The sequence below is a fragment of the Neophocaena asiaeorientalis genome, unplaced genomic scaffold (assembly GCF_003031525.2).
Source record: "Neophocaena asiaeorientalis asiaeorientalis breed wild unplaced genomic scaffold, Neophocaena_asiaeorientalis_V1.1 scaffold504, whole genome shotgun sequence".
Lineage (NCBI taxonomy): Eukaryota > Metazoa > Chordata > Mammalia > Artiodactyla > Phocoenidae > Neophocaena > Neophocaena asiaeorientalis.
In genome coordinates this window covers 340,963-367,716 of record NW_020174438.1, presented here as the reverse complement: position 1 = coordinate 367,716, position 26,754 = coordinate 340,963, and the positions used below count along the sequence as shown (strand labels likewise).

Sequence of the window (26,754 nt, the reverse complement as noted above, 5' to 3'; positions counted from 1 at the left end):
TCTAGCCTAGTCCCATAAGGTATCAAAGTGGTCCAGTATAATGACCAGGTAATGCTGAATAGCTCTACTGTGCAAGATGTAGCAAATATCCTAGATACCTTGATAAGAGTGCCAGAGGAAGAGAAATGAGAGAACTTGCACGAAAATTCAGAGATTTGCTACCTCAGTGAAGTTATTAGGAATCTGGTGGTCTAGGATACGTTGAGGTATCCTCTCCAAGGTTAGGGACAATGATTTTGAATTCTCTACCTAGAGTGTTCTTTGGATTCTAAAGGCAAATTTACAATATCTCGATACTGCTGCTCCAACCCATGAACTCTAAGGCTATGAATTTTATGTGCAACTCAGAGCAGGAGAATCATGTGAGGCAGTTTCAGGGTAGTGTAAGCTGCTTGGACACTTGGCAATATGACCCTCAATACATCCAGCAGTTTTCAGCGTGTCTTTGGCAGGTAGGGATCCTCTGTGGAGTTATAGAAGATCACTACAAGGGAATCATAGTATAAATCCTTAGGATTTTGAGGCAGTGCCCATCCTTCTTCCTCGGATAACTGTTCTTTTTGTAAAACAGCTGCTAGATTGTTACTGGGCTCTGATAGAGTTTGAATATTAGACCATGTGCACTGTTACCACATGACCTGCCTGTCATAAACTTGGGCCCTCTGACTCTCCTAAGTTGGCATGTACAGTAGCACTCAGTCATCAAGAGGAAATATTAAATACAAGGTTAGTTTTGAGCTGCCCCTGAAGGAACAGGAGACTCCAAATACGAACTCAGATTCCTATGGCAGCTATTGCTAACACGCTGGCACTCTTCCTTAATCCATATGGCTTCATGGGGAATTACCCATGACCGGGTGACTGAAGGAGAAAAGACCTGGTTTCTAGATTGTTTTGTCCCATATACCAGTCAGTACCTCCTGAAAGTGGATGACTACAGCTTTATAGACTCTCAAAGGTATCCTTTGAAGGATAAAAAGGGGAAGGTAAATCCAATCAGTAGGCAGAACATCAGGCAGTAAATCTGCTTGTTTATTTGGCCTAGAGAGAGAGATGACCAGGAGAAAGGATCTACACAGATACATGGCCCGTGGGTAATAGCTTGCTTGGATACTTAGAGTTTTAGAAGGAAAAAGATTGGAAAATTGGTGATAAGGAGTTCTGGGAAAGAGATTTGTGGCTAGACTTCTCAGAGTGGAGGATATGTGTTTCCCATGTGAATGCTTACTGTAATGGTTGATTTTATGTGTCAACTTGGTTGAACCATGGTGCTCAGACATTTGGTCAAATATTTTTCTGGATGTTTCTGTGAGGCTGTATTTTAGATGAGATTAACTCATCAGTGGATTTTGAGTAAAGCAGATTGCTCTCCATAATGTGGGTGGGCCTCATCCAATCAGTTGAAGGCTTTCATAGAACAAAGACTGACTTCCTCCCAGAAAGAAGGAATTCTGCCTGCAGACAGCCTTCATACTTGAACTGCAGCATTGACTCTTACCTGGTTCTTCAGTCTGCTAGCCCATACTGCAGATTTTGGACTTGCCATCCCCCATATTCACATGAGCCAATTCCTTAAAATCTCTCTCTCTCTCTTTCTCTCTCTCTCTCTCTCACACACACACACACACACACACTCTCACACACAAACACACACACTGTTGGTTCCACTTCTCTGTACAACCCTAACTAATACACTTCCCAAAGAGCATTCCCTGCAAAAGAGGCTCTCAATAATCAAGTAGTCAAAATGACCTCTTCTCTTGATTATCAATCAGACTCTTTTCCTTAGCTACTCCCGTTTTCATTTGATGGGCTTATAAACACAATAGCCAAGATGGCAAGAATGGAGATTATGTATGGGTTTAGCAACATGGACTTCCTCTCACTGAGGCTGACCTGACCCTGGCTTCTGTTGAGTGCCCAGCTTGGCAATAGGAGAAACCAATGGTGAGCCCTTGATCTAGCACCATTCCCTGGGGGAATATCCAGTCATCTATCTGGTAGTAGTAGGTTGATTATATTGGATCCCTTGTCTTATAGAAGAGACAACTTTTGTTCTCACTTACTCTGTGTATGGATTTACTTTTACTGTCTATAGTGCTTCACCATCACCATCTATGAACTTAGTGAATGCCTTATTCACCATTGGCTTATTATATACAGTACTGCATATCAAGGAACTCATTTTTGCCTCAAAAGATTGTTGCATGGGGCTCATGCTCACAGAATTTACTGATCTTTTCATGAACTTTGTCATCCCACAGCTGGCCTGAGAGAATGACATACTGAAGACTCAGTTGGGGCACCTGTTAGGTGAAAACATTTTGTGGGACTAAGGTGCTGTCCCACAAAATGTGGCTTATTTTCTGAACCAGTGACCAGTATATGGTACCATTTCTCCTATTTCAAGAATACACAAATCTGTGAATCAAAGAGTGGGATTAGGAGGGTTTTTTCTGTTACCTCAAACGATCCACTTAGAAAATTTTTGCTTCTCCCCCAACCCCCACCAAAACAAACAAAAACTTGGCTTACACACCTTAGTTCCCAAGGAAAAATGCTTTCAATAGAGGACACATAAAAGGGAAACTGTAAACTGAGACTGACATCTGGCCACTTTGTGTTCTCCATGCCTTTGAACCAGTAGACAGGAGGAGGATTCTGTACAAGGTCAGGTGATTGATCCTGTCTGATCCTCATTATCAAGAAAAAATAGGGTTCCTACTACACATGGGAGGATGTATGTTAGGAACCCAGGGGATTCTCTGACCTTTTTGGTACTCCTATGTCCAGTGACAAAAGATAATGAAAAACTGCAGTAATCCAGTGCCATAAGGGTCACTAATAGTACAGAACCCTGAAAGTATGGGTCATCCCACTGCACAAAGAACCATAATCAGTAGAGATGCTGGCTGAGCAAAAAGGGAATGAGGGATGGGTAGTGAAATAAGAAAATGATTGAATCCCAAACACAGCTATGTGACCAGTCACAGAAATGAAGTCTATAATAGCCATGTATTTTCCTCATTGCTTTGATATATATTGATATTTATTTTATATATTAAGCATTTTTTTCTGCCTCTTTCTCACTCTTCTACCAGTCATTATGCAGTTGATGGAAATTTGGGTTCTTTCCACTTTTGGGGTGTTATGAATAATGCTGCTATGAATATTCTACCAGCTTTTGTGTGGGTATATGTTTTCATTTCTCTTGGCCATATACCTAGTTTTATGGAATTACTGGGTCATAAGGTGACTCTGTGGTTAACATTTGGAGGAACTGCCAAACTATTTTCCAAAGTGGCTGCACTATTTTACATTCCCACACACAACGTATGAAGGTTCCAATTTCTTGTTATTATCTATCTTTTTGATAGCCATTCTAGTAGGTGTGAAGTGGTATCTCATTGTGGGTTTTTAGATTCGCATTTCCCTAATAGCTAGTGACATTGAGCATCTTTTCATGTTGTTATGGGCCATTTGTAAATCTTCTTTGTCCATTTAAAAATTTGGTCATTTGTCTTTTCATTACTGAGTTGTAGAAGTTCTTTATATATTCTGGATACAAGTATCTTATTAGATTTATGATTTGCTATTTCCTCACATTGTGTTGTCTTTGCACTTTTTTGATGGTCTGTTGAAGCACAGAAGCTTTTAATTTTGATGAAGTTTAATTTATCTTATTTTTTCTTTCATTACTCATGCTTTTGGTGTCATATCTAAGAAGGGTTTGTGTAACTCAAGGTCATGAAGATTTACCATGTTTTCTTCCAAGAGTTTCATAGTTATAGCTAGCTCTTAAGTTTAGGTCTAGGATCCATTGGAGCTAATTTGGGGGGATGAAATAAGGAAGAGGTCCAACATTCATTCTTTAGCACATGGATATCTAGTTGTCCCAGCACCATTTGTTGAAAAATTTTCTTTATATATTCTGTACATGGTTGGCTCTTAAATGTTATGAAATCAGTTTCTACCTTTTAAGATGTGAGCATTAAATGAAACATGTATGAATGTGCCTTGCATCACACAGGGCATAGTTGGCTCTCAACGAGGTCTTGGCACGCTTGTCCAAAAGCAATTGACCGTATATGTGAGGATTTATTTCTGGACTCTCAATTCTATTCCATTGATCTATGTGTCTATCCTATGCCAGTACCACGCAATCTTTGTTACTAAAGCTTTGTAGTAAACTTCGAAATTATTCTTCTTTCTCAAGATTGTTTTGGCTAATCTGGATCTCTTGCATTTCCATATGAATTTTAGGGCCAGCTTATATATCTCTTGTACCAAAAAAGCCAGCTGGGATTTTGGTAGGGATTGTGTTGAACCATAGATCATTTTGGGGAGTATTGCTATCTTAACAATATTAAGTTCCCTGAACCATGAACATGGGTATTTTTCTACTTATTTAAGTCTTCTTTAATTTCTTTCAACAATATTTTTTAGTTTTCAGAATACTGGTTCTGCACTTCTTTTGTTAAATTTATTCCTAAATATTTTATTCTTGTTGATGCTAGTGTAAATGGAATTGCTTTCTTGGGTTCATTTTCTGATTATTCATTCCTAGTGTGAAGAAATAAAATTGATTTTTTGCATATTGATCTTGTACCCTGCAACCTTTATGATCTCATTTATTAGTTCTAAGTTTTCCAGTGGATTTTTAAGGATTTTTCTGTATACAATCATGTCATTTACAAATAGAGGTAGTTTTACCTCCTCCTTTTCAATCTGGATGCCTTTTACTGAGGCCTGCTTTTATTTTATTTAATTTTTTAAAGATTTTTTTTTTTGATGTGGACCATTTTTAAAGTCTGTATTGAATTTGTTACAATATTGCTTCTGTTTTATGTTTTGGTTTTTTGGCATGTGGGATCTTAAGCTCCCCTATCAGGGATTGAACCCGCACCCCCTTCATTGGAAGGCGAAGTCTTAACCACTGGACTGCCAGGGAAGTCCCGTGAGGCCTCTTTTTAAATGAGATCTACAGTAGTTATGTTTAGTTGTCCTTGCCATCTATTTTCTTTTTTATAGTACTAATTTTTATACTACTAATGTTAAGTATATACAAACTAATGTATTAAGATCCTAATATGTCAATTCTAAGTAATTATTGAGTTTAAAAGGATTTTTTGGCCATTTTTGGTATTTTATGTATATATTTTAAATTCTAGGGGAAATACAGAACGCATATAATGCAGGAAAAATTGAAGTTATTGACTCTGATAATGGTAATTAAAATCTTATCAGAATTAAATATATCTTTATCCATACATTTAACTGTCTTGTTTTTGCTTTTTATAATTATTTTTTAAAGTAACTCTAGTGTGGGTAATTCTAAAACTCAATTTAGATACAAAATATAAACAGCATGAAAATAATTAGGTATCTTTATAATGATCAATAGTGTGTGTTAAAGTCATTATGTTAAAACATTCTTGTGATTGCAGATATTGAGTGAACTAAATTATGATAAAGTCCTTTTGGACTTTGACAAGCCAGGGCATTATTCTGAGTTTCCACTGGTGAACACACCAATGAAATTTAGTATCTCTCTAATATCTTTGTGGTTTTATTTGCTGTCTACTCTCAATATAGTTTATTATTTCCTTCTTAATACTTTAAGATCCCTTTAGCAAAAACAATCTAGTGACTATCTAAATGGAGACAGCCACCCAATTACAAAAAAGGAAGAAACAAATGTAAGATATTAAGGACACCAAAAGCACAGTGCTGATAGTGAAAACAGTTTCTAACTAGAAGATAAAAAGAGTTATATTGACTGAGTCATTCCTCAGTTTTCCATGCCTTTTCAGTTTTCATAGTTCTTCTTTACAGTATTTTATAAGGGGCTTCATGGAAGGAAAAAGAAGAGGAAGAAGGGTTGTAGTCAGGGTTACAAATGAAAGGTAATCTATCTGGATAAGATTTGAAAAGCATCTATGTTGAATCGCTTACTTTGTTAATATATTAAATTCCTAAGTCTCTATACTATTTCATGAAATGTTATTCTCCAGGTTGGTTTTTCCTGTTACCCCGGCCATTATATCTAACCATTAAATAACAAATGTTTAGAAAATCAGAGGTTTGGCTTTTTTATTTTTTAAATGCACACTTCTCCAACACATTTATTTCTTTAAAGGAATGGATTTTGAAGAGAAAAAACATGGGGCAGAGAGGTATGGAATAGAAAATACAAATGTAAGCTGTTTTGCTAATTGCTTTATGACCACAACAAACTAGTACAGAGAATGCCCTGTACAAAACAACACAATAAAGAAAGATCGAGGTGTTCCCTTAGGCAAAGCTGAAGATTTCAGTCTCTGGTATTTGGAATTTAGGTTGCAGTCCTTATTTTTGGACGGATCACTGGGTGTGTGGCACAGTCCATGCTTTTAACCAGATTTGAACAGGAGAATGGCCACTTGGCCCAGGTAGAAGTAGATGAAGTGTTTGGTTTCATGTGTCACATAAATACCGAAGTTCCTCCCCACGATGCAATGCCAGGTGGGGTTATACTTCTTGTCAAACTGCTTCTTGATATGGGCCGCAATGTCCTTCTCTATATTGTATTTCTCCAATGCCTGAGTAGCACACTCCACCGAGCCCTGTTGCATCTCCTCCGACATATCGGCATTTTTGATCACAGCCTTTCGGTCACGCATGGTTACCTAAGAGCAGGGTCTGGCCCACTGCGACGGTCTCCTGGGGGAGGGCCTGGCGAGGCTCAGACCCTTTGAGAGTAGCGATCCCTACCGAAGCCACGGTGCATCTATCAGAGGTTTTAAAAATTATCACGAGCTTGAGTAACAGCATCATGAGAATCCTGTCATGTCCTGTAAAGTGAGTGACTTCAGGGTCGTGTTTAACACTATTCCTCTCTATTAGCATGTATGTTGGAAATAGTATACTATTTTATGTCCATGTTTACAAATAGAGTCTATTTCTTAGGTAAGTCAACAAGTAAGATAAATAATGATATCACCTGTGGGAATCTCCTTCTTAGCCTCCTTGTGAGGTTATTATGTGTAATGCTGGTTTATTTTGCTTTTTCCTCAGATTCTAATGGTAGAATTAACCCTGGGCGAATTGCTTACATTTCTTCGAGGAGTTGCTGTATTCCAGATGAGAGCTATGGCTGCCTGTCTTCAAACATTCCTGCATTGGAATTGATGGCTCTGTACGTGGCAGCTGCCATGCATGATTACGACCACCCAGGGCGGACAAATGCATTTCTAGTGGCTACAAATGCCCCTCAGGTAGGAACTACTTTTTCAGAAAGTTTAAGGAGTGGTTCTGAAATTTTACAGCCATGCTGCATTTCACTTTGGAAACCATTCTTCAGTTGAATCATTTGGCCGTTGGATAATAACACACGGCAGTGATATGACATGTGCTTGTGCTGAAGAATTAGGGAAAAATCATCTTCCGCTGGAAAATAAATAAAATGTTCCTGAAAGAGTAATTCGCTACTTTTATGAAATTCTGGAGTCTTCGCTGTCAATATCTTTGCCTTTGATCAAATTGATAAGACTTTGACTAGATGTAAGACTTACTCTTCCTTCTAGCAAGATCCTTCATATGCCTAAAAGCTATAATGACTGAGAACTGTTATTATTTTTGTTGTTGTCCTCTTTTTTTCTCTAAGACATACCATAATATGCAGTCTCTTAGGTCTGCATATATTCATATATGTAAAAAATCTTCTAGTACATTATTTTTGTATTCAGTACCGCTGATAAGGTGCAAGATTCCTTTAGGGTCACAATTTGCATAAGAGGTAGGAGTCCCCAACAAACGGATATTGTAATTGCGATGACTTTAAACATTAGGACTTGGAACTAGATACAGTCAGCCCTCCATATCCAGGGTTTCTGCCTGCATGGATTCGATCAACTGCAGATCAAAAGTATTTGAAAATTTAAAAAATTCCAGAAAGTTCCAAAAAAAGCAAAACTTGGAATTTGCTGCACACTGGCAACTATTTACATTGTATTAGGTATTATAAGTAATCTAGAGAAGATTTAAAGTATACAGGGGATGTGCGTAGGTTATATGAAAATACTACATCATTTTATTAATAGACTTGAACATCTGCAGGGGTCCTAGAACCAATTCCCTGCAGATGCTAAGGGATGACTATTGGTTTTAAGCAGAATTTAGTGTGGTTGTGAATTTTTGTTTAGGCTGGTGATTCCTGAAATGTCAGCTTTGTATTTCTGCCTGCCTGCCTTACAAAGAGCAAGTTGTCATGATTGTTTGCTGAATTCATCTTACTTCCTCACTTTGTTGCTCTGTGTTCAAAACTCAGTTCTGATTCTTTCATCTTTTATAGCCATTCTCTGTGTTCCTTTTCTCATTTCTCTGACACACTCCCACTGCTTAAAATATAGGAGATAGATTCTCTACCCAGAACAAGAATAGGATTCAGAGAGAGAGAGAGAGATTAAAAGTGCTATGTAAAAAAAAAAAAAGTGCTATGTAATTCATTTTCTCCAGTTAGACTTCATCTCTTCATAGCTCATGATTTCCACAGGTAACTTTTAAATGAATTTCAATCTAGATATTAATATTTTTTCCACTTTCTAAGAATTGCTTTGGGAGAAATTTCCCACTAAGGAACACATTTCCTCATTTGCAGTCCCATTCTGCAAGAACCAGATGCCCGTTTTCTCTAGCCTAGCACTTCACAATCCTAGTCCTATGGCAAGTCACAGACCTGGGCAGTAGTGGTACAGTGGAAAAAGTACTGGTCTTCGGATTGAGAGACCTGAGTTTAATTTCTGGTTACCTACTATTAGCTGTGTGACATTAGGCAAGTAACCCTTATCTTTCTGAACCTCAAAATATGTACCTGATATGACTAAAAGAGATAACATTTGGAAAGTTTTCTACTGAATCAGATTATCATGTAGACAGAAATTATTTACTATTCTACTCCACCCTCTGCTTTCATTCTCTCTTTATTAGCTTTGAGTATAGGTGAGTCAGACTTGTTTATTACCTCTTCTTCAAGGATATTACAAGTTAGTGAATACTAGTGTTGTCTTGCATGCAGATAATTGAAAACAATGACACATGAATGTAATTTATATAAGTTGTATACTCAAAACTGTTGTCCTGATCAAAATACAAACATGAAGTCTGGACTCAATCAGTAACTATGTGTTATTTCTAAATTCTCATTGTTAAGGACTGCCAAGAGATGAAGCAATGGAAAGGGCTGGACTGGAAAGGAAATTGATCAGAGTTCAGCTATGAAAAAGTGTAGCCTTTTACCTAGTCTCCTTGCTTACTTCCTGCTCCCCTTCAGTCTGGTTTCAACACATAGCAGCCAGAGTGGCCCTGTTTAAACGTGCATTACATCACTCTCTGTTCCAAGCCCTCACTACTAGTAAAAGACAGTCATTACAGTGGCTCAGAAGGCCCTACACCATTTAGACCCCAGTAATTCTCCTTTTTAAATTCACTCAGATCTAGCCTCACTGGCCTCCTTGCTGTTTCCTTCCATGTGCTGGCACACTCCCTTTCTAAGAACCTGGTCAGTTTCTGTTCTCTCTGCCCAGAGTGCTCTTTCCCCAGACATATATTGGGTTAGCCAACAAGTTCATTTGCGTTTTTCCATAACATCTTACAAAAAACCCTAACGAAGTTTTTGGCCAACCCAATATATAGCTCACTTTGTCACTTCCTTCCACCTGAAATTTCAAAAGCCCCTTCCTGGCACTCATTATGTTCCTCCCCTGATCATAACAATGGTCATTCAGCATACTGTGTATTTTGCTTGTGTATTTTGTTTATTCCATGCCTCTCAGAGGAGTATAAGTTTCCAAGAGGGCAGGGATTTTTATCTCTTTTATTCCCTAATACCTAGAATGGTGCCTAGCACACAGAAGGCATTCAGTAAAAATTTGCTGAATGTTGAAGGATCCCTAATTTCTTTGCTCTGCAGGACCGCTAAGCTTGTCTGAAATACACTCCGTTGTTCCCAAAGTGATGAAATTCTTGAGACCTTCTTCAGCTAGTGCCTGTGAGATAAGGACTCTTTTATGAAAGCCTGAGGCCTAACCTGTTTATTAGGTAATAAAGCAGTCTCTCTCATCTTAGGAAGCTCAATAGGTCTAATCAGGCCATAAATAGTGAAAGATATTATTGCTCTGGTATATGATAAAAAGGGACAATAGTGTATATCACCACCAACTGGATCAAGCATTCTTCATTCTCATGGTAAGAGAAGTGTGTGGGAAGACTTAGGAGGATTATTTTGAATCCTTGCCATGAGAGAAGGGGAAACATTTAGTCAGCTTTATCCTGGAGGGATGTCAGTATTAAAATTCTAAGAGATTTCTGAGCTATTTCCAAATGAATAGTTGGCTGAAAGATGGAGATTAGTGACTGAGATGTTAGAGTTTGCAGAATATTTTGATTTGGGGTAAAAGTAAACAAAACTTTAAGAATTGTAGATCTGAGACAGTCATAAATGTTTGTCCTCCCAAATATAGATCAAGACGGTGACTAAACAAGTACATTTTTCTCCTTTTCCTCCTGATCAAAATATTAGTAAGGGATGAAACTCATTACAACAGAGAGGAGTTGGCGGGAGGATATTATCACCAGTAGGTTAAAGAATTTCATACTGTTTCTGGAAAATGAAAAACATGTGGGCAAATATTATGAGATTAAAGTATACTAGAAGGGGGCTTCCCTGGTGGCACAGTGGTTGAGAGTCCGCCTGCCGATGCAGGGGACACGGGTTCGTGCCCTGGTCCGGGAGGATCCCACATGCCGCAGAGCTGCTGGGCCTGTGAGCCATGGCCGCTGAGCCTGCGCGTCCGGAGTCTGTGCTCCGCAACGGGAGAGGCCACAACAGTGAAAGGCCCGCGTACCGCAAAAAAAAAAAAAAAAGTATACTAGAAGGGAGCTGAGGCCTAAGTGGAACCCTAGAGACTTCTGATGCAATATGCCTTTGTCTGCTCTACACACACACACACCTCCCATATAACACACACCACACACCTTTAAGCAAAGCTACTGTATTTACTGCATTTACTTCCAGGCAGAAAACACATCTCTTAGATATTGAAGAAAATGGCCAGGAGAGATTTAGTACTCCAGAGTAAATCCTTCTCATTTTTGAAATCACACTGGTGATTCTAAAGCAAAACCTGCTAGGTAAACAGGCCCCATCCATGTTTACAGGATTCCTACTCATCCTTCCCAATTAAAGAGACTCAGCAATAAAACATACACAAGGCTATTCAATGCATACTATGAATATTATTGAACAGGCAAAAAAAATATTCTGCCCCCATGGAACTTACATTCTAGTAAAGCAAGAAAAAACAAATAAGTGTGTGTGTGTAAAAGACAGAGAGATGATTATGACATAAGTGCTAGGAAAAAAGTAAAACGGGAAGAGATAGTGCTGGCATAAAAGGATTATTTTCATGTTAGAGTTCTGTATCCAGCTAAGCTACAGTTGAGTGTTAAGAGCAAAATAAAGAGTCTCAGGTATGCAAAGATTTTTAAAAATCATGTTCCATCCATCCTATCTGAGAAAGTTACATAAAAATGTGTTTTAGCAAAACAAGGGTGGTAACTAAGACAAAGGGTCTTAGAAGATAATGGGATTACCAGAAATTTTAGAACCCAGAATTTGAGAGTAAAGGAATCCCCAGATGACACCTGTTCATCAAGACTATTTCTTTAAAGAGAAGTACTTCTTTAAAAAAGAGGCTTCATTGTTTTCTACTGCACCTAATTTGTTTACTGCCTCTACTGGATTTTTTTTTAAGTTAGGAATATTAATTTTTTTTAATGAAAACAGCCTTTCTTAATCCAAGATTTTTCATTCAGAAAAATTAAAATACCTTCTTTAATCTTATGACTATGACCTAGAGATTTTTCTGTTTCCTCCTTTTTCTTGTGTTTCAAAAGGAGACATTTGTTCAGATTTGTCATAGTCTTCCTGTTTGATCAAAGTCTTTATGTCTGATGGGTTTTTGTTAAGATTAATTACGTCAGAGTTTGTATTAAACCCCTTTTCAAATCTTTTTGATTCAGAGAGGGTAAAAGTAAACTTTATGATCAACTAATTTGCTTTGCCATGTTAGAGAAGTATTTGCTTGTGGAGATAAGGATGGGATCCATAACTAGAGAAAGCAGGTAGCAAGTTGCTTTAGCAAAATTCAGAGGATGTTAAGTTACTGCAGCTCTAAATTAGGGGGGAAACTGTCCTCCTTTTCTAGTTGTCATGGCGCTCTCAGTAAAAGCCAGCTGAGGCTTCATTATCTGTTTTACCTGGAATGTTTTCCTCACAGAGTTTAAGCTTGGCTTGTTGCTCTATGTGCAAGCTTCCAGTATTCTTCTAAAGCAGAATTTGCCTCCTTACTGCTCCATGATTCTTGCCTCCACTCAGCCATGAGGTAGAGAGTTGACTAGGGTCCAGCAGGGGACTCCTTCTACTTACTCTCCAGGTGGGTTTTCCCTTCTTATGCAATGACTTAGATGGCCTTTCCTCAATCCATTCCCACTTTTACCATGTCTTTAAAGCTTCTAGTATAGTGATTATATCTAGATTCTAATATTGACTCAGATTCTTTTGGTCCCCATTTTATATTTCTTTGGTAAGGTCAAAGGGTAATTTGGATGCTGCAGGAATTCTGAATTACTAATTTTTTTTTTTTTTACTGATCTCACTAGCTGAGAGTTTAAGTCAGCTAGCTTTACAGGACACTCATTATACATTGTAATTTATTGAGCTGGGAGTTTGATTACTTCTTCATGAACAAAGCTATTCTGATAATTTATCAGTCTTTATTGGATTTAAGCATGAATTAGTTAAATCACAATTAAATGCAAGTTGACCCCTTAGGAAGTCTTTGAAGTTTCACATGTATGTTTTAATTTGATACGTATATTGTAATATGATTACCACCATAGCGATAGCTAACACCTCCATCACATCACATAATTAACTTTGTGTGTGTGGTAAGGACATTTAAGATCTAGTCTCTTAGCAGTTTTTTATTATATAATATAGTATTGTTAATTATAATCACAATGCTGTACACTGGATCCCCAGAACTTGTCTTCAGACTGCACATTTGTACCCTTAGACCACCATCTCCCAATTCCCCCACCCTCTGGTAACAACCTAGTTCTGCTGTATCTAGAGTTCAGTCTCAGATTATTTGTAAGTGATATCATACAGTATTTGTCTTTCTCCGACTTATCTCACTTAGCATAATGCTTTCAAGGTCCACCCATGGCAGGATTTCCTTCTTTTTCACGGCTAAAAAATATTGCATTGTGTCTATATATATTACATCTTCTTTATTCATCCATTGGTGGACACAGATTGTTTCCAGCCTTTTTATGACTCACTGCAAAGTTTAAATCATATCACTGCTAACATAAAAATAAATGATGTAGGGCTTCCCTGGTGGCGCAGTGGTTGAGAGTCCGCCTGCCGATGCAGGGGACGCGGGTTCGTGCCCCTGTCCGGGAGGATCCCACATGCCGCGGAGCGGCTGGGCCCGTGAGCCATAGCCGCTGAGCCTGCGCGTCCGGAGCCTGTGCTCCACAACGGGAGAGGCCACAACAGTGAGGGGCCCGAGTACCGCAAAAAAAAAAAAAAAAAAAAAAAAAATGATGTAAAAAAAAAATCAAATGGTAAGTATCTATGCTTAAATCTAGACTATCGCTAATTTTCACAAATATGTAAAACAATCTAATTAGGCTCAGAATATGCATCTTAACTGAGACTGTGCAGTATTTTTATCTGTCCTTTTCCATTAGACAGGAAGCTCTATGAAAATGGGGACGTTTTAATTTTTATACTCATCCGTTAGCACTGGCTATGAGAGTTTTTAATAATTACTATGCTTATTTAATAATTTTAAAAATTGCTTGCTTGTTAGAGATGGAAGAAGTTTTAAAAATTCTATATAATCCAGTGGTTTTTAAAATCTGTATTCCCAAATCCTAGACTACTGAGGTAGCACCTCAGGGTCTTCCACTAGAGTGAAGTGGAAAAAAAGTGAATAAGTCTACACCACTTGAACCAGAGAATTTGTGCTTTCACCTGCTTGATACTTCTCTGACTCCCAGGCACTGTGTCAGTTGGGAGTATAGGATGTGCCCTTCTCATATTTGTGGGTCTCTGACTCACCACGCACAGTATTCCAGGTTCCTCTCCTTCATGCTTTAGTCAGCATGTTCATTCCATGCTGGCTAAAGAACAGTAATATATCCCTAAACCTGCTCTCTCTGTCCCTAATGACTTTATTAACAGAAGCTTTATTTTAGAAGGTTCACTGATTTAATGAAGTTGACCTCAGATATCAACTTTACATCTCTTGGTAGGCAGCGTGGTGTCTGCAAAGATGAACTTTGGAGACAGATTACCCTTTCGCTTACTAGCTGTGAATGCTGGAAAGGTGTACCTTATCCTCTTTGCACTTGTCTACTCATTTATAAAATTATCAACCCTTCTTTACAGGTATTAACATGCCTGGCATGTAGTAGGTACTCATTGTATTCTTCCAACCTGATCCTAACTCTGTTTATTATTAAAGTTCAGTATCTTTGAGATGCCTGCCTCATTTTTCTTATTCCCTTTTAGGCAGTTTTGTACAACGACAGATCTGTTCTGGAAAATCATCACGCTGCATCAGCCTGGAATCTGTATCTTTCTCGTCCAGAGTACAACTTCCTTCTTAATCTTGATAATGTGCAATTCAAGCGCTTTCGTTTTTTAGTCATTGAAGCAATCCTTGCCACAGACCTTAAAAAGCATTTTGATTTCCTTGCTGAATTCAATGCCAAGGTTTGTTATGCAAATTAATTCCTGGTTTCAAAAGCAGAAATTATTGTCAGTGTTACTGACAAAAGTTATTTTTTTGTTTTGTTTTAAATTTTGAGAGTTTATTTGATCAAAAGCTGATTTGAATCAGGCAGCATCCAGTCTAACAGAAAGGAGCTCCAAGGGCCAGTATAAAATGAAAGACTTTTATAGGCACAAGGGGACAGGAAGTTATACTGGGCAAAAAAGCGGGTTGGTAATTGAAAAGTTACTTTTCTTTGGGGGATGGCCAGGTTCTATCAGTCAGATTACCTAACTGATTAGGCCATTCCAAAAGGTATTTTTTTAACATTAAGTTAGAATAAATCTGAAGTCATGAAGTCATGATAAGTCTGACATAATACAATATATATGCCAATATTTTAAAAAAATTATAGCATGTCCAAAAATACTATTGCTTGCTACATTTCCAGTTATGTCAATTGAAGCTTTTAGGGACAGATTTGAGAAAGTTGTGCAGTGCCAAGTAAGGCATTTTATGAAGTTAAAGATGTGTTTCTAAGAAGCCAGTTATGCCTACTTTGCTTCACCTGTTTCCCTTTATATTATTAAGTGTTTAACTGACTGGTGTGGGTCTGGAGAAGTACGTGAGAATAAGGCACTCATTGAACTGCTGTTTATTGGGATTGCCCACTGCATGCAATCATCCTAGTGAAGAATAAGGAATGAGCAGATGGAAGTCCCTGTCCTCACTGAGCTCACATTCACTGTGGAATTGAGAATCACTGCCCTTGTGTGATGGTACTAATGGGAGCACGTTCTATCCCTCAGAAGTTCGGGTGAAAAAATGTTGAGAACCACTGCTTTAGATTCCTGAGGGAAGGATGCCCCACCTTCTGCAGGCAGGAAATCGTTTTCCTGATAACATTTGTGCCCTAAAGGAAGGTGTACCTTCAGGGTAGAAGAACAGGTATCAAAGGAGTACTAGATTCAACCTCCTGGAAGGAGACCTATATATGTCACTGTTGTGATATTGATAAAATGTTTATAAAAATCAGCAAGAAATTTGAAATTTCTTCAAACTTATTTCATCGCTGTATAGCTCTATTAACTTTTATTTTTATTTAATAAAAATTCACTTAAGTGCTTAAGTCAGAGTAAATAGAAGTTTTTATAGGTGAAAGATTATCTAGCCCAAAACTTTTGACTCTGTGTTCCTCAGAGATTTCTATTCTGTAGTCTCTCAGAAAAATGTCACGAGTGGGGCTCTAGACTACACAATTTCTTTCTTTTTTTTTTTTTTTGGGCCATGGGGCGAGGCTTGCGGATCTTAGTTCCCGACCAGAGATTGAACCCGGGCCACGGCAGTGAAAGTGCAGACTCCTAACCACTGGACAGCCAGGGAATTCCCTAGACTACACAATTTCAATCTAAACAGCTCACCTTTCTTTTAACTGTTTTCTGTAGTGGTGGTCTACATAAGAGTTCCTTTAACAAAACGGGTGGATGTCAGAGAATTCCCTGGTGGTCCAGTGGTTAGGACTCAGGGCTTTCTTGGCCGTGGTCCTGCTTCAGTCCCTGGTCGGGGAACTAAGATCCTGCAAGCTATGCAGCACAGCCAAAAAAAAGAAAAAAGAGGGGGGTAGATGCCAAAAACAATCTACCATCACAATAAAGTTCCAAAGCCACTGATCTGGCCTATTCACTTTATTTCTTACAAGAGGAAATTTGAGTTCTTGAAAAACATGGTAATTTGCCTAATAACTAGCATTTATTTAAATAACAATGTTAGCATTTACTATGAACTGTGAATTTTTCTTTGTTAATCCTCATGGCAATATGGCTAGATTAATATTTTTCCTATTTTATAGATGAAGAAAGGTGGACTCAAGGAGCTTAAGTAATTTTTCCAGCATTATGCAATGAATTAGTAAATCATTCTGAGTCTGGATTTAAAACCATAGAGATTAGCTTGTAAGACTTGTGTTCTTTCAGCTATATAGCATGTTGTCTTTTACAGTTAGATCCTTAAGTGTTCCTTTTTGAGACAGAAATAGTTATAATTCTTATATGATTTGTTTTTGCATATACATATATACTTTATATTATATACGAATGTGTTAATGTACACAAATTACAATTTTCTCTGGTAATCACAAATATTGAAACCCATGGTTTGTTGTTCTGCTTGTACAGTGCTCTACTTCCATTGAAACAAAACCGTAAATGACACTTCAAAGGGAAATTTAACCCATAGAGGTACATGTTATGGCACAAACCAATTAAAAGAAGCATTTATTGAAATTCCTTCCTGTCCTTTGGACAGGAAACAGTTTTAAGACAATTTGGTAAAAACAAAAAACTGGGGAATTCCCTGGCAGTCCAGTGGTTAGGACTCCACGCTTTCACTGGAGTGAACCACTGAGGGCGTGGTTTCAAACCCTGGTTGGGGAACTAAGATACCACAGGCCGTGCGGTGTGGCCAAAAAAAACCCCCACAACAAAAAACTCCTGTGCCCTCAGCACCTAAAATAATTCTGTTTTTCCAAACTAGGCCAATGATGTAAACAGTAATGGTATAGAATGGAGTAATGAAAATGATCGCCTGTTAGTATGCCAGGTGTGCATCAAACTGGCAGATATAAATGGCCCAACAAAAGTTCGAGACTTGCATTTGAAATGGACAGAAGGCATTGTCAATGAATTTTATGAGCAGGTAAGTTGAAACATTAGATTGGTGGGACTTTTAGATTGGTGGACTTTTCTGCCATCTGAAGACACTACCCTTTGGGTTTGGATAGCTACATTAAATGCTTGAAATGAGTTGCTTTAACCAAAAATGGGTTGCATTTGCTCTGGTCTTAATATTTTCTCAGCTCCTTTGCCTTTGTTTCTAAAATTTAAAAACAGGGAGTTCCCTGGTTGTCCAGTGGTAAAAGAACCTGCCTTACAACGCAGGGGACGTGGGTTTGATCCCTAGTCAGGGAACTAAAATGCCACAGGGCAACTAAGCCTACACGCCACAACTACTGAGCTCATGCACCTCAACTAGAGAGAGAAAACCCACACACTACAACCAGAAAGAAGCTCACACGCCACAACGAAAGAACCCGCATGCCTCAACAAAGATCCCATGTGCCACAACTAAAGACCCAACGCAGCCAAAAATTTAAAAAATAACAATAAATAAACAAATCTTTAAATTTTAAAAACAAAAATAGTTTATTGCCAATCTGGAGTGGGTTGAATGTACTCCAGTCTAGAGCTAAGGAAAGACTACATATTGATTCCAAGGTCCCTTTCAATCCTGAAAACCTATAGCCTAGGATAATTTATTTCCAGAAGAAGTTGTTTAATTGATTCAGGGTATACTTAGATTGTATTTTTAAAGTATCAACCCATTTTCAACTCTGCTATAGAAAGACTGCCTTAGATACATCAACTACGTAAAAGTCCTGGCAGAGGGTAAGAAATTAGCGCTAGAAATGGGGACAAAGTAGATACTTAGTGGCTTTCAAGTTTCAAAAATATAAACGTGCTCATTTCTCATATGTTTTTAATCTTGTCTTTAAAATAATCCTACCACTTTGCAGTCTTTACCACTTTTCTGTCCAATCTTGAGGCTCCCTACAATGTAGAAAAATACTGATTTCCCCAGAAGCCTAATATTTCATTATCTCCAAAATAACAAATACATCCTCTTGACTGGAATTGCATTCCTTGGGAATCCTTACTAGACCTACTAATCAGGAAAGATCAAGATGTTTACCAACTGAGACTTCTGTGACAGGGCTTTCTTTACCAAGAGTTGCTACTCTAGTAGGAGTGACGAAGGTGAGCCTATAAACTGCACACCGATCTGTTATACCTTGTCACACCCAGATTGTATTGAATGACCAGTAAATGTAGTGTCTTTCACCCACCTTAGCTGAACATCCCAATACAATAGTGTATACTCTGCTGTTTACAAGTCAACAAAATACCGTACTGTGTAATCATGAAAATAGATTAGTAAAATCTTAGCAATAATCTTCGAATACTTTTCACTGATACATTTGAACTAAATTATATGTAATTTGGGGTAATAAATGGTTATAAATATTTACCCTAATTTGTAGACTGCAGTATGTATAGTAGTGTTTGCATATTCCCATCCTCATTCTCAAAGATAATTGAAGACTGCCTCAGGCTTCAGTTCAGGTTCACAAAAGAATTTTATGCTAAGGAAAATGTTGTCTTTATATTATCTGTACAAACAGTGGTAGTAAGAAAGTGGTAGTATATGCCAATTTTAGAAAACCCACTAATTCAGTAAAAGAACATTAGAAAATTTCATTTAGACGCATTTTATGATATATTTTTAAAGTACAGAGAATTAATTCTTATTAAACAAACTTGGAAGCCATGCCTGAGGTTGAATCCTGGCTCCTCTTCCTTGCCAGCAATGTGACCTCGGGTAAGTTCTGTGCCTCAGTTTCCTCATTGAGAAAATAGGAATATTGATGGTACCTACCTTATAAGGTTGTGTGAGGATTAAATGAATTAATTTATGTAAAGTTCTTAGAACAGTTCCTGACACATAAGTGCTCAATAAACTGTTATAATTCCAGATCACTAAAAACAATATAATATTTCAGACAGTTTCACTTAATCTTTCTAGGTTTCATTATTCTTATGTCAAAGGAGAAAAATGCCATCTGATAATCCTCCCACACAGTGGTCATGAAGGTTAAATGTACTAACCTATAGGAAAGTCAACCCTCATCAAAACCATCAGAATTCCTTCTCAGTCTTGTTCTGCTATTCAACCTTCTTCAGATATGGATGCAAATTTCTAACCTGGCCCAACCTTTTACCTTTTTATAACCTTAGTTATTCTATCTTTATGTATACTCCTATAGCCATTAAGTGCCATGGGCTTAGAAAAGCCTAACTCCTATTTAAAAGTCAAATGTATGAAACTGTAGAATCCTGTGGATAAACCCACCTGGATATTTTTTGTAAATATTAATAATTTTCATCCTCACAGAAGATAAAGCCATATAAGATTTTTAATCATGGGACAGTTTCTGGTTGTCTCCTTAGGGCTCTGTTGGCTCAGCACAGATAGACACTGCCTGCTTGCAGAACTTTTGCACTGTGGAGAGCATTCACCCTCCACCAGTTCAGACAGTAGGCACTAAAATGTTAATAGTACCATTTGGGGACTGCTCAGCCCTGTGCTCAACATTTTATATAATATTGCTTTTCATCCTATAGCAACCCTGTAGATTATTATTCACATCTTACACATGAATTGGGCATAGAGCTTGCCCAGCACCACACAGGTAGTAGGTGGCAAAAGCAGGTTGTGAAACCACATCTGTCTGATCTCCAGTTGTGCTCTCCAGAACCCTAGGGACCACAAGTGGGAGGGTATCACAGGGCAGGCAGCTGGGGTGAACCCTCACCTCAACCACAATAGCTCTCCTTTTGTCTGTTTTACATATTGAGTTTTCTGATTTAGATTCATTAAAAGGTTCTGCTGTTAGAAAAAAAAAGGGAGGGCATTGAAAAGCATTTGCAAAATTCAACTCTGTACTTTTGAGGTACAACTACAACAAAAATGATTCCATTATATCATCTCCCCATAGGAGAAAGAGGATCTATATTTGATATTATAGAATTTTGGTAATTTATATAGAATTTATATATTCTATTAATATAATTTTGGTTTGTTAGCAAATTTGCTGAATTCTTTATTTTTGCGGTACGCGGGCCTCTCACTGTTGTGGCCTCTCCCGTTGCGGAGCACAGGCTCCGGACGCGCAGGCTCAGTGGCCATGGCTCATGGGCCCAGCCGCTCCGCGGCATGTGGGATCTTCCCAGACCGGGGCACGAACCCATGTCCCCTGCATCGGCAGGAGGACTCTCAACCACTGCGCCACCATGGAAGCCCTGCTGAATTTATTTTAAAAGATGTATATTTTTCTTGCTACCTGAATATTAACCGTACTGGTTGACTGGGGGTGTGAGAATAAAGTCTTGTTAAGGATTTCTCAAATAGTAGAGAAATTCTTTGAGTTGGAATGACAGAGTAATTTCACTGATACTTCTTTGTAAACATTATTTTGAGTTAGACTGTGCTTATTAAAAAACCTCAAGATAATTTTAACAAAGCTCAGTGGTTGTTCTTTCAACAGTTAAATGTATACTTTTCTTTTTAATATGATCAGGGAGATGAAGAAGCAAATCTTGGTTTGCCCATCAGTCCCTTCATGGATCGTTCTTCTCCTCAACTAGCAAAACTCCAGGAATCTTTTATCACTCACATAGTGGGTCCCCTGTGTAACTCCTATGATGCTGCTGGCCTGCTACCGGGTCAGTGGATAGAAGCAGAAGAGGATGATGATACTGAAAGTTGTTATGATGAAGAAGATGGTGAAGAATTAGATACAGAGGATGAAGAAATAGAAGACAACCTAAATCCTAGTAAGATATAAGGATACTGTCATTTCTTTAATGTTATTAATTACCTGCAAATGTCCATTTAATTTGGATGTTTTTAAGATACAGATTCAGTAGTTATATCTTAAGTAAGTACTATCTAAATGTTCAGCCTGAATAGTCTCCTTTTGAGTAACTACTGCTTGGGTACCACGCAAATGCTGTCACACAACAAGCATTCTTAGTGAAAGTAGCATCTCTGGAAGTGCTGTCCTCCAGCCAGTGCACTTCAGCAGTCTCTACCTGTGCACACATGATGGGGCTGTCGCCAAATCTGAACTTACGTGAGCTGGCTGGTCCTAGTGGCTAGTCCTCCTTTGCCTAACCCCTCTTCACACCACCCTCCCCTGTTAACATGCCCTTCATATAGACTTGGGAAATAGTTCATTCAACACAGTTGGGAGAGGAGGAAAATACACATTATCTGACTCTAAGAGGAAAACCAAGTTTTGTGGCATTATGGCTTTGAACTACCAAACCGTAATGCATAGTTTTTCTATATAAATCAGTGAGTATAAATGGAAAATGAAAAGGACATTTGTCATCTTTGTAACTAAAAATGAAATCAGTTATTTGCTCTTTAAAGTAGGATTTAAATTATATCTAGCTAATTATTTTTTTGTTTGTTTCCCAAGCATGCTATAAATCAGAACAGATAAGACAGCTTGAAACAAGATAACAAAGTACTACCCCCACCCTACCTTGTGTTCAGGAGTAGCATAGTGAAGAGTAATCTTATGGCATTTTGGCATTACCATCTGATGTCATCTTGGGAAAGTTGATTGGCTTCTAAAAATTATTTGTACTCACCAAAATTTTGATAATTGTGTTTAATTCAATACATTAAAAAAAATCCCTAAAAAGGATGGTTTTTAACTTTGCACTGTTATTTATCATTTGAAATTTCAGTACCATCCTCCCTTCTCCTTGAAACTCCCACCCCACCCCATCTTCCCTAATCCCCTCTCTTCTTTATTTTTATCCAGTAACACTTAACACCATCTAACACACAAGCGTCTTGCTTCTTTGCTTATCTTGGTTTTCCCACTAGAAAGAGAGCCCCATGGTGCAAGGATTATTTTAATCTTATTATAACTATAACCCCAGTGTTTAGATAAATGCCTGGAATATATCAGGCACTCAGATATTTACTGAATGATTGAATCATATTGCTATGATTAGAATACACGTGTGTTAAATTTCACAGAACCACAAAGGAAAGGCAGACGGCGAATATTTTGTCAGCTAATGCACCATCTCACCGAAAACCACAAGATATGGAAGGAAATCATAGAGGAAGAAGAGAAATGTAAAGCTGATGGGAATAAACTGCAGGTGGAGAATTCTTCCTTACCTCAAGGAGATGAGATTCAGGTCATTGAAGAAGCAGATGAAGAGGAAGAGAGACAGTTGGAATAAAAGAAAAGGCATATTGAAGAAGCCCTGAGGGCCGTGCTCAGTGCCGACGTCATTGCCTAGTGCTCACCACGCTGACTTGGAACCGACTGCACCTAGGTGGACAGGCGCTAACACTGTGAGAGGATCCCTGCTGTGCCGGCACTTTCACCACACGGACTAAAAGTATCCTTAGAGCTTGGTTTCAGTTGACTTGTGTTGCCAAGCCCTTACTTAATGCCTTTACTGGTGTATAAATATTAATACTTTGTCATAATACTGCTTTGCTGGCTAGAAGGCTCTTATTTTTCATGAGGGGGGAGCTATAACTAAAAACTCAAGTGACTCACTTTAGTTTCCTAAGTGGCCAGAACCTTTTCCTTTCTTGAAGACAGGATTAAAAAACAACAACAAAAAATGGGAATTCCCTGGCGGTCCAGTGGTTAGGACTCGGAACTTTCACTGCCATGAATCCCTAGTAGAGTTCAATTCCTCATCAGGGAACTAAGATCCTGCAAGCTGAGCAGCACAGCTGAAAAAAAAACCCAAAAACAAAAAACCCCACCAAAAAACATGATTCATATTGTACTTCCAAATGTGTCTTTTATGTCTTTGAATATCTGGGGGGGGACATGTCTGTGCCTATCTAAAAAAAAGAAATCCAGCGTTGCCTTTCTGAGGGATCTGTTCAATGCGGTATACCGTTCAGTGCTGTTCTCCAGCTAGGTTTATCCATGAAGGACTGAGTAACCTTTGTTATATTTAACAAAATCCAGGTGCATCAATTTTTGATGCTTTTTACTGTTTTTTTTTTAAAATCTACTATGTGTGTGTTCTTTCTGCTCAGAGCATTCAGGTTTGCCATGGACATCAGAAGTCTGAATTCCAGTCTTACTGACTTTATATCCCATGGTTGAATTTTAAAGCTGTTTAGGTTTAACAATGAAGGAATTTTATTCTTTAGTCAAAACTGTTCTTATTTTAACTCTTGCTCAGGATTAGTATTTTTAAACATTTATTTTAATATAAACACAGCACAGATTTGTCAGAAGAAAAAAAAAATGTCCTAATATCAATGTTAACCTTTTATGAAATGAGCATTATTCTCTCTTCTTAAATTTGAGACTAATTAAAGCCAAGGAAAAGGAGATGTCTGTCTTTCGCCTTAATACAAAAATCAAATGCAATTAATCCTATCAAAGATAAAGAACAAATGAAATAGCGTGAGCTCTAAAGGTCACATACATTGAATAAATAATTGAATATGTGCTTAATCTTTAGATCCATATCTTGGGTGTTGTGTGTTACTGTAAAACTGATGCTCATCTTTCTGTTAGTTTCCTTCTGCCTTGAGACTACATGAAATGACCTATGACTACTCAATACTTCTAGAGCTCAAATGCAAGTCTAGTTTCTGAGATAAAGTAAATGGTGGGAGTACTTATTTAATTTTTATATTTTAAAAACCTAAACATTTTAGTAAATCATTTTACACAAAAGCACATTAAGATAATTACAAAGAAAATGTGCCATATTTACAATGTTTATAAACTTGTTAGGGTCCAGATATATACCCTAGTTGTGAAAATTTTTTTGAAGATATAAAATGCAGCCAGAATGACAGCAAGACGGTAGACCAATATTTTCCATTATTTTTGGAGACTGTATTATTATATTTTGGATCTGTGCAGCTCTTATGAAGCTTTTTCAGTTTTCCAAGGTAATTCTTTTTTAAATTAATTTTTACTGTATAGTTGGTTTACAATGTTGTGTTATAGTTTCTGCTGTACAGCAAAGTGAATCAGTTATACATATACATATACCCACTCTTTTAGATTCTATTCCCATATAGTTCATTACAGAGTACTGAGTAGACTTCCCTATGCAAGGTAATTCCTTTAAAATATGATGTCAGCAGGCAGTTTCTTACCTACCTAGATTATTTAGCTTATCTGAAAGATAGCAATTAAAGATCTACATAAGTGTTGAAAGTTTTGATCCTGTACAGTATCATAATATTTAATGAATCACTAAGCTTTATTTATTAGATACGGTGGGTGCTAGCTCCTTCCTACTACTTTTGCTACCATTGCCACATCACTGTAAACTGGTCTCTCATTACTGAGTGATAAAATTTTAACTAATTTATTGAGTTTGCCCTTATAATGTCTATATCCTGTGCTTCTCGTTCTCTAGAGTACATTTTACATCCTGCAGAAGTATATTTCTGCTATTGCAAACTACATATATATATATATATAAATTCACACACATGCATGTGTGCATAATGACTCAAATTTCCTTACTTTCTATTTCATTAAAATTTTGTATTGGGTTGTTTAGTGTATATTTTTATTTTCTCAAAAGAAGCATGTTTTTATTCTGTTAAAAATGCTATTACTGAAAATTCACTTAAGTAATTTAACCCTGAAATTATTTAGCCTTTACAAAATAATTGGCATATATTAAAATAACCCAAACACTAAAAAGTATTCTTGCTGAAACTTAAATTCATAAATTGTAAGAAATGAATGTGAGTGTATGTTAAGTATAAACAGTACTATTAGACGGAATCTTACTTGAGAAATCGTGGAAAGTCATATTGCAGATCCTATTTTGGTTATTACTGAATCAGATTAATTTTCTAATTAGAATCATTTTCATCATGAATTTGCTATTGTTTTAAGTCACTGGTCTTAGAAATAATCTTGTAGTGCTATAATATCTGTGTGCTTACTGACATTTTTCTCCATAAAAGTCTACTTTTTAAAGTTATTTCATGATTTGAAGGCTGTTTCCTGCTATTCTCACTCTGCTGGTGCTGTTGGATTTTTCTACTTATTTTTACAAGACTCCTAGGAATTCTGGCACTGCTTAGGTTTCTGTCTATATTGCATGATCTCATAGGAACAACCTTCACAATAGAGACGAATAGAATGAACTCTGGTTTCTTCACTGTAATTGCCAAGCCAGTCAGCAGCTCTAGAGGGTGTGTGGGGATGACTGGTATATGGAGCAGGGATGAAAGCTTCCCAGAGACTTTAATGCTGAGAACTGAAGACTTAATGAGTTAGCTTGGAGATGATGGCTTGTGGCCAGAGAATAACAGCATGTGTAGAGGCCAGGAGAAAAAGCATCCCACCTTGGAGGAGCCGAAAGAGATTTAGGATGGCTGAAACTTAAAGAGTGCAAGAAGAGGGGATGGTAGAGAGAGAGTGGTTAATGAAGGGACTTGTAAAGCATGACATGCCACTTAAACTTTATTCCAAAAGGAAATGAGGAAAAATGGAAAGAGTTTTAATATGAAAGTGACATAATTAGATTCACATTTTATGAGGATCATTCAAATAACGTATCATGTTGAGTGGAAGAGTAAGATTAGACATGGGGAGACCTCAGTGCTCTAGGATAGATTGTAGGACAACAGGAAAGTGAACGGATTTGAGATTTAAGGTATACAATAGAATCAATTTACCCTGATTAACTGGGTGTGGTGGTAAGAAAGAGATGATGACCTGACTCCCAGATTTCCAATTTGGGCAACTGTCAATGTCATTCACTGTGGTACGGTATACCAGAGAAGGAGATTTTGGATGTGATGGAGGGTGAGGTGTTTATATGTTCTATTGGTTCTTTCTCTGGAGAACTTTGATAAAAGCAACAAACACAAGGAAACAAACATCAGCAAGAATAGCAGAAATAGCAGATTTAGACTTCCCAGTATCTTCAGATGCTACATTGCATTATCAAAAACAATATAAAATGACTATGTATGAAATGTTTAAGGAAATAAAGCATGGAATGACAAAAATGAGCAAGCAATAAGAAATTTAAAAGTCACAAGAAAGGAATGGCTATTAGGCTGACAGCAAACTTCTCAGTACCAACAATGGAAGCCAGAAGAGACTCCATGTATCTTCTACTACTCAAGATGTGTTAGGCATTATTCTTAGTGATTCACAACTATGATATAAATGTGATAAAAATTATGTAAGATATTTATATTTTGTCACAACCCTCATAATATAGGTATTATTATCTGTTTTGTAGAGGAGGAAATTCACCAGGTA

At 37.5% G+C, this 26,754-nt stretch overlaps 2 protein-coding genes across 3 annotated transcripts in view; one reads left to right on the top strand and one right to left on the bottom strand.

The window, feature by feature from the left end:
- PDE3B (phosphodiesterase 3B) overlaps positions 1–25,459 on the top strand; it is a 167,607-nt gene extending 142,148 nt beyond the window's left edge. For both annotated transcript variants that reach the window (XM_024757003.1, XM_024757002.1), the window contains exons 12-16: positions 7,057–7,256; positions 14,624–14,827; positions 17,358–17,519; positions 21,019–21,274; positions 22,497–25,459. In XM_024757003.1, coding sequence (XP_024612771.1) covers positions 7,057–7,256; positions 14,624–14,827; positions 17,358–17,519; positions 21,019–21,274; positions 22,497–22,708 — 1,034 coding nt within the window. In that variant the 3' untranslated portion in view covers positions 22,709–25,459. The remainder of the gene's footprint in view (positions 1–7,056; positions 7,257–14,623; positions 14,828–17,357; positions 17,520–21,018; positions 21,275–22,496) is intronic.
- LOC112407643 (dynein light chain 1, cytoplasmic-like) lies at positions 4,914–7,018 on the bottom strand. Its single transcript, XM_024757004.1, has one exon. The coding sequence runs from the start codon at positions 6,660–6,662 to the stop codon at positions 6,393–6,395; it is 270 nt and encodes an 89-aa protein (XP_024612772.1). The 5' UTR covers positions 6,663–7,018; the 3' UTR covers positions 4,914–6,392.
- Positions 25,460–26,754: the final 1,295 nt, after the last annotated feature.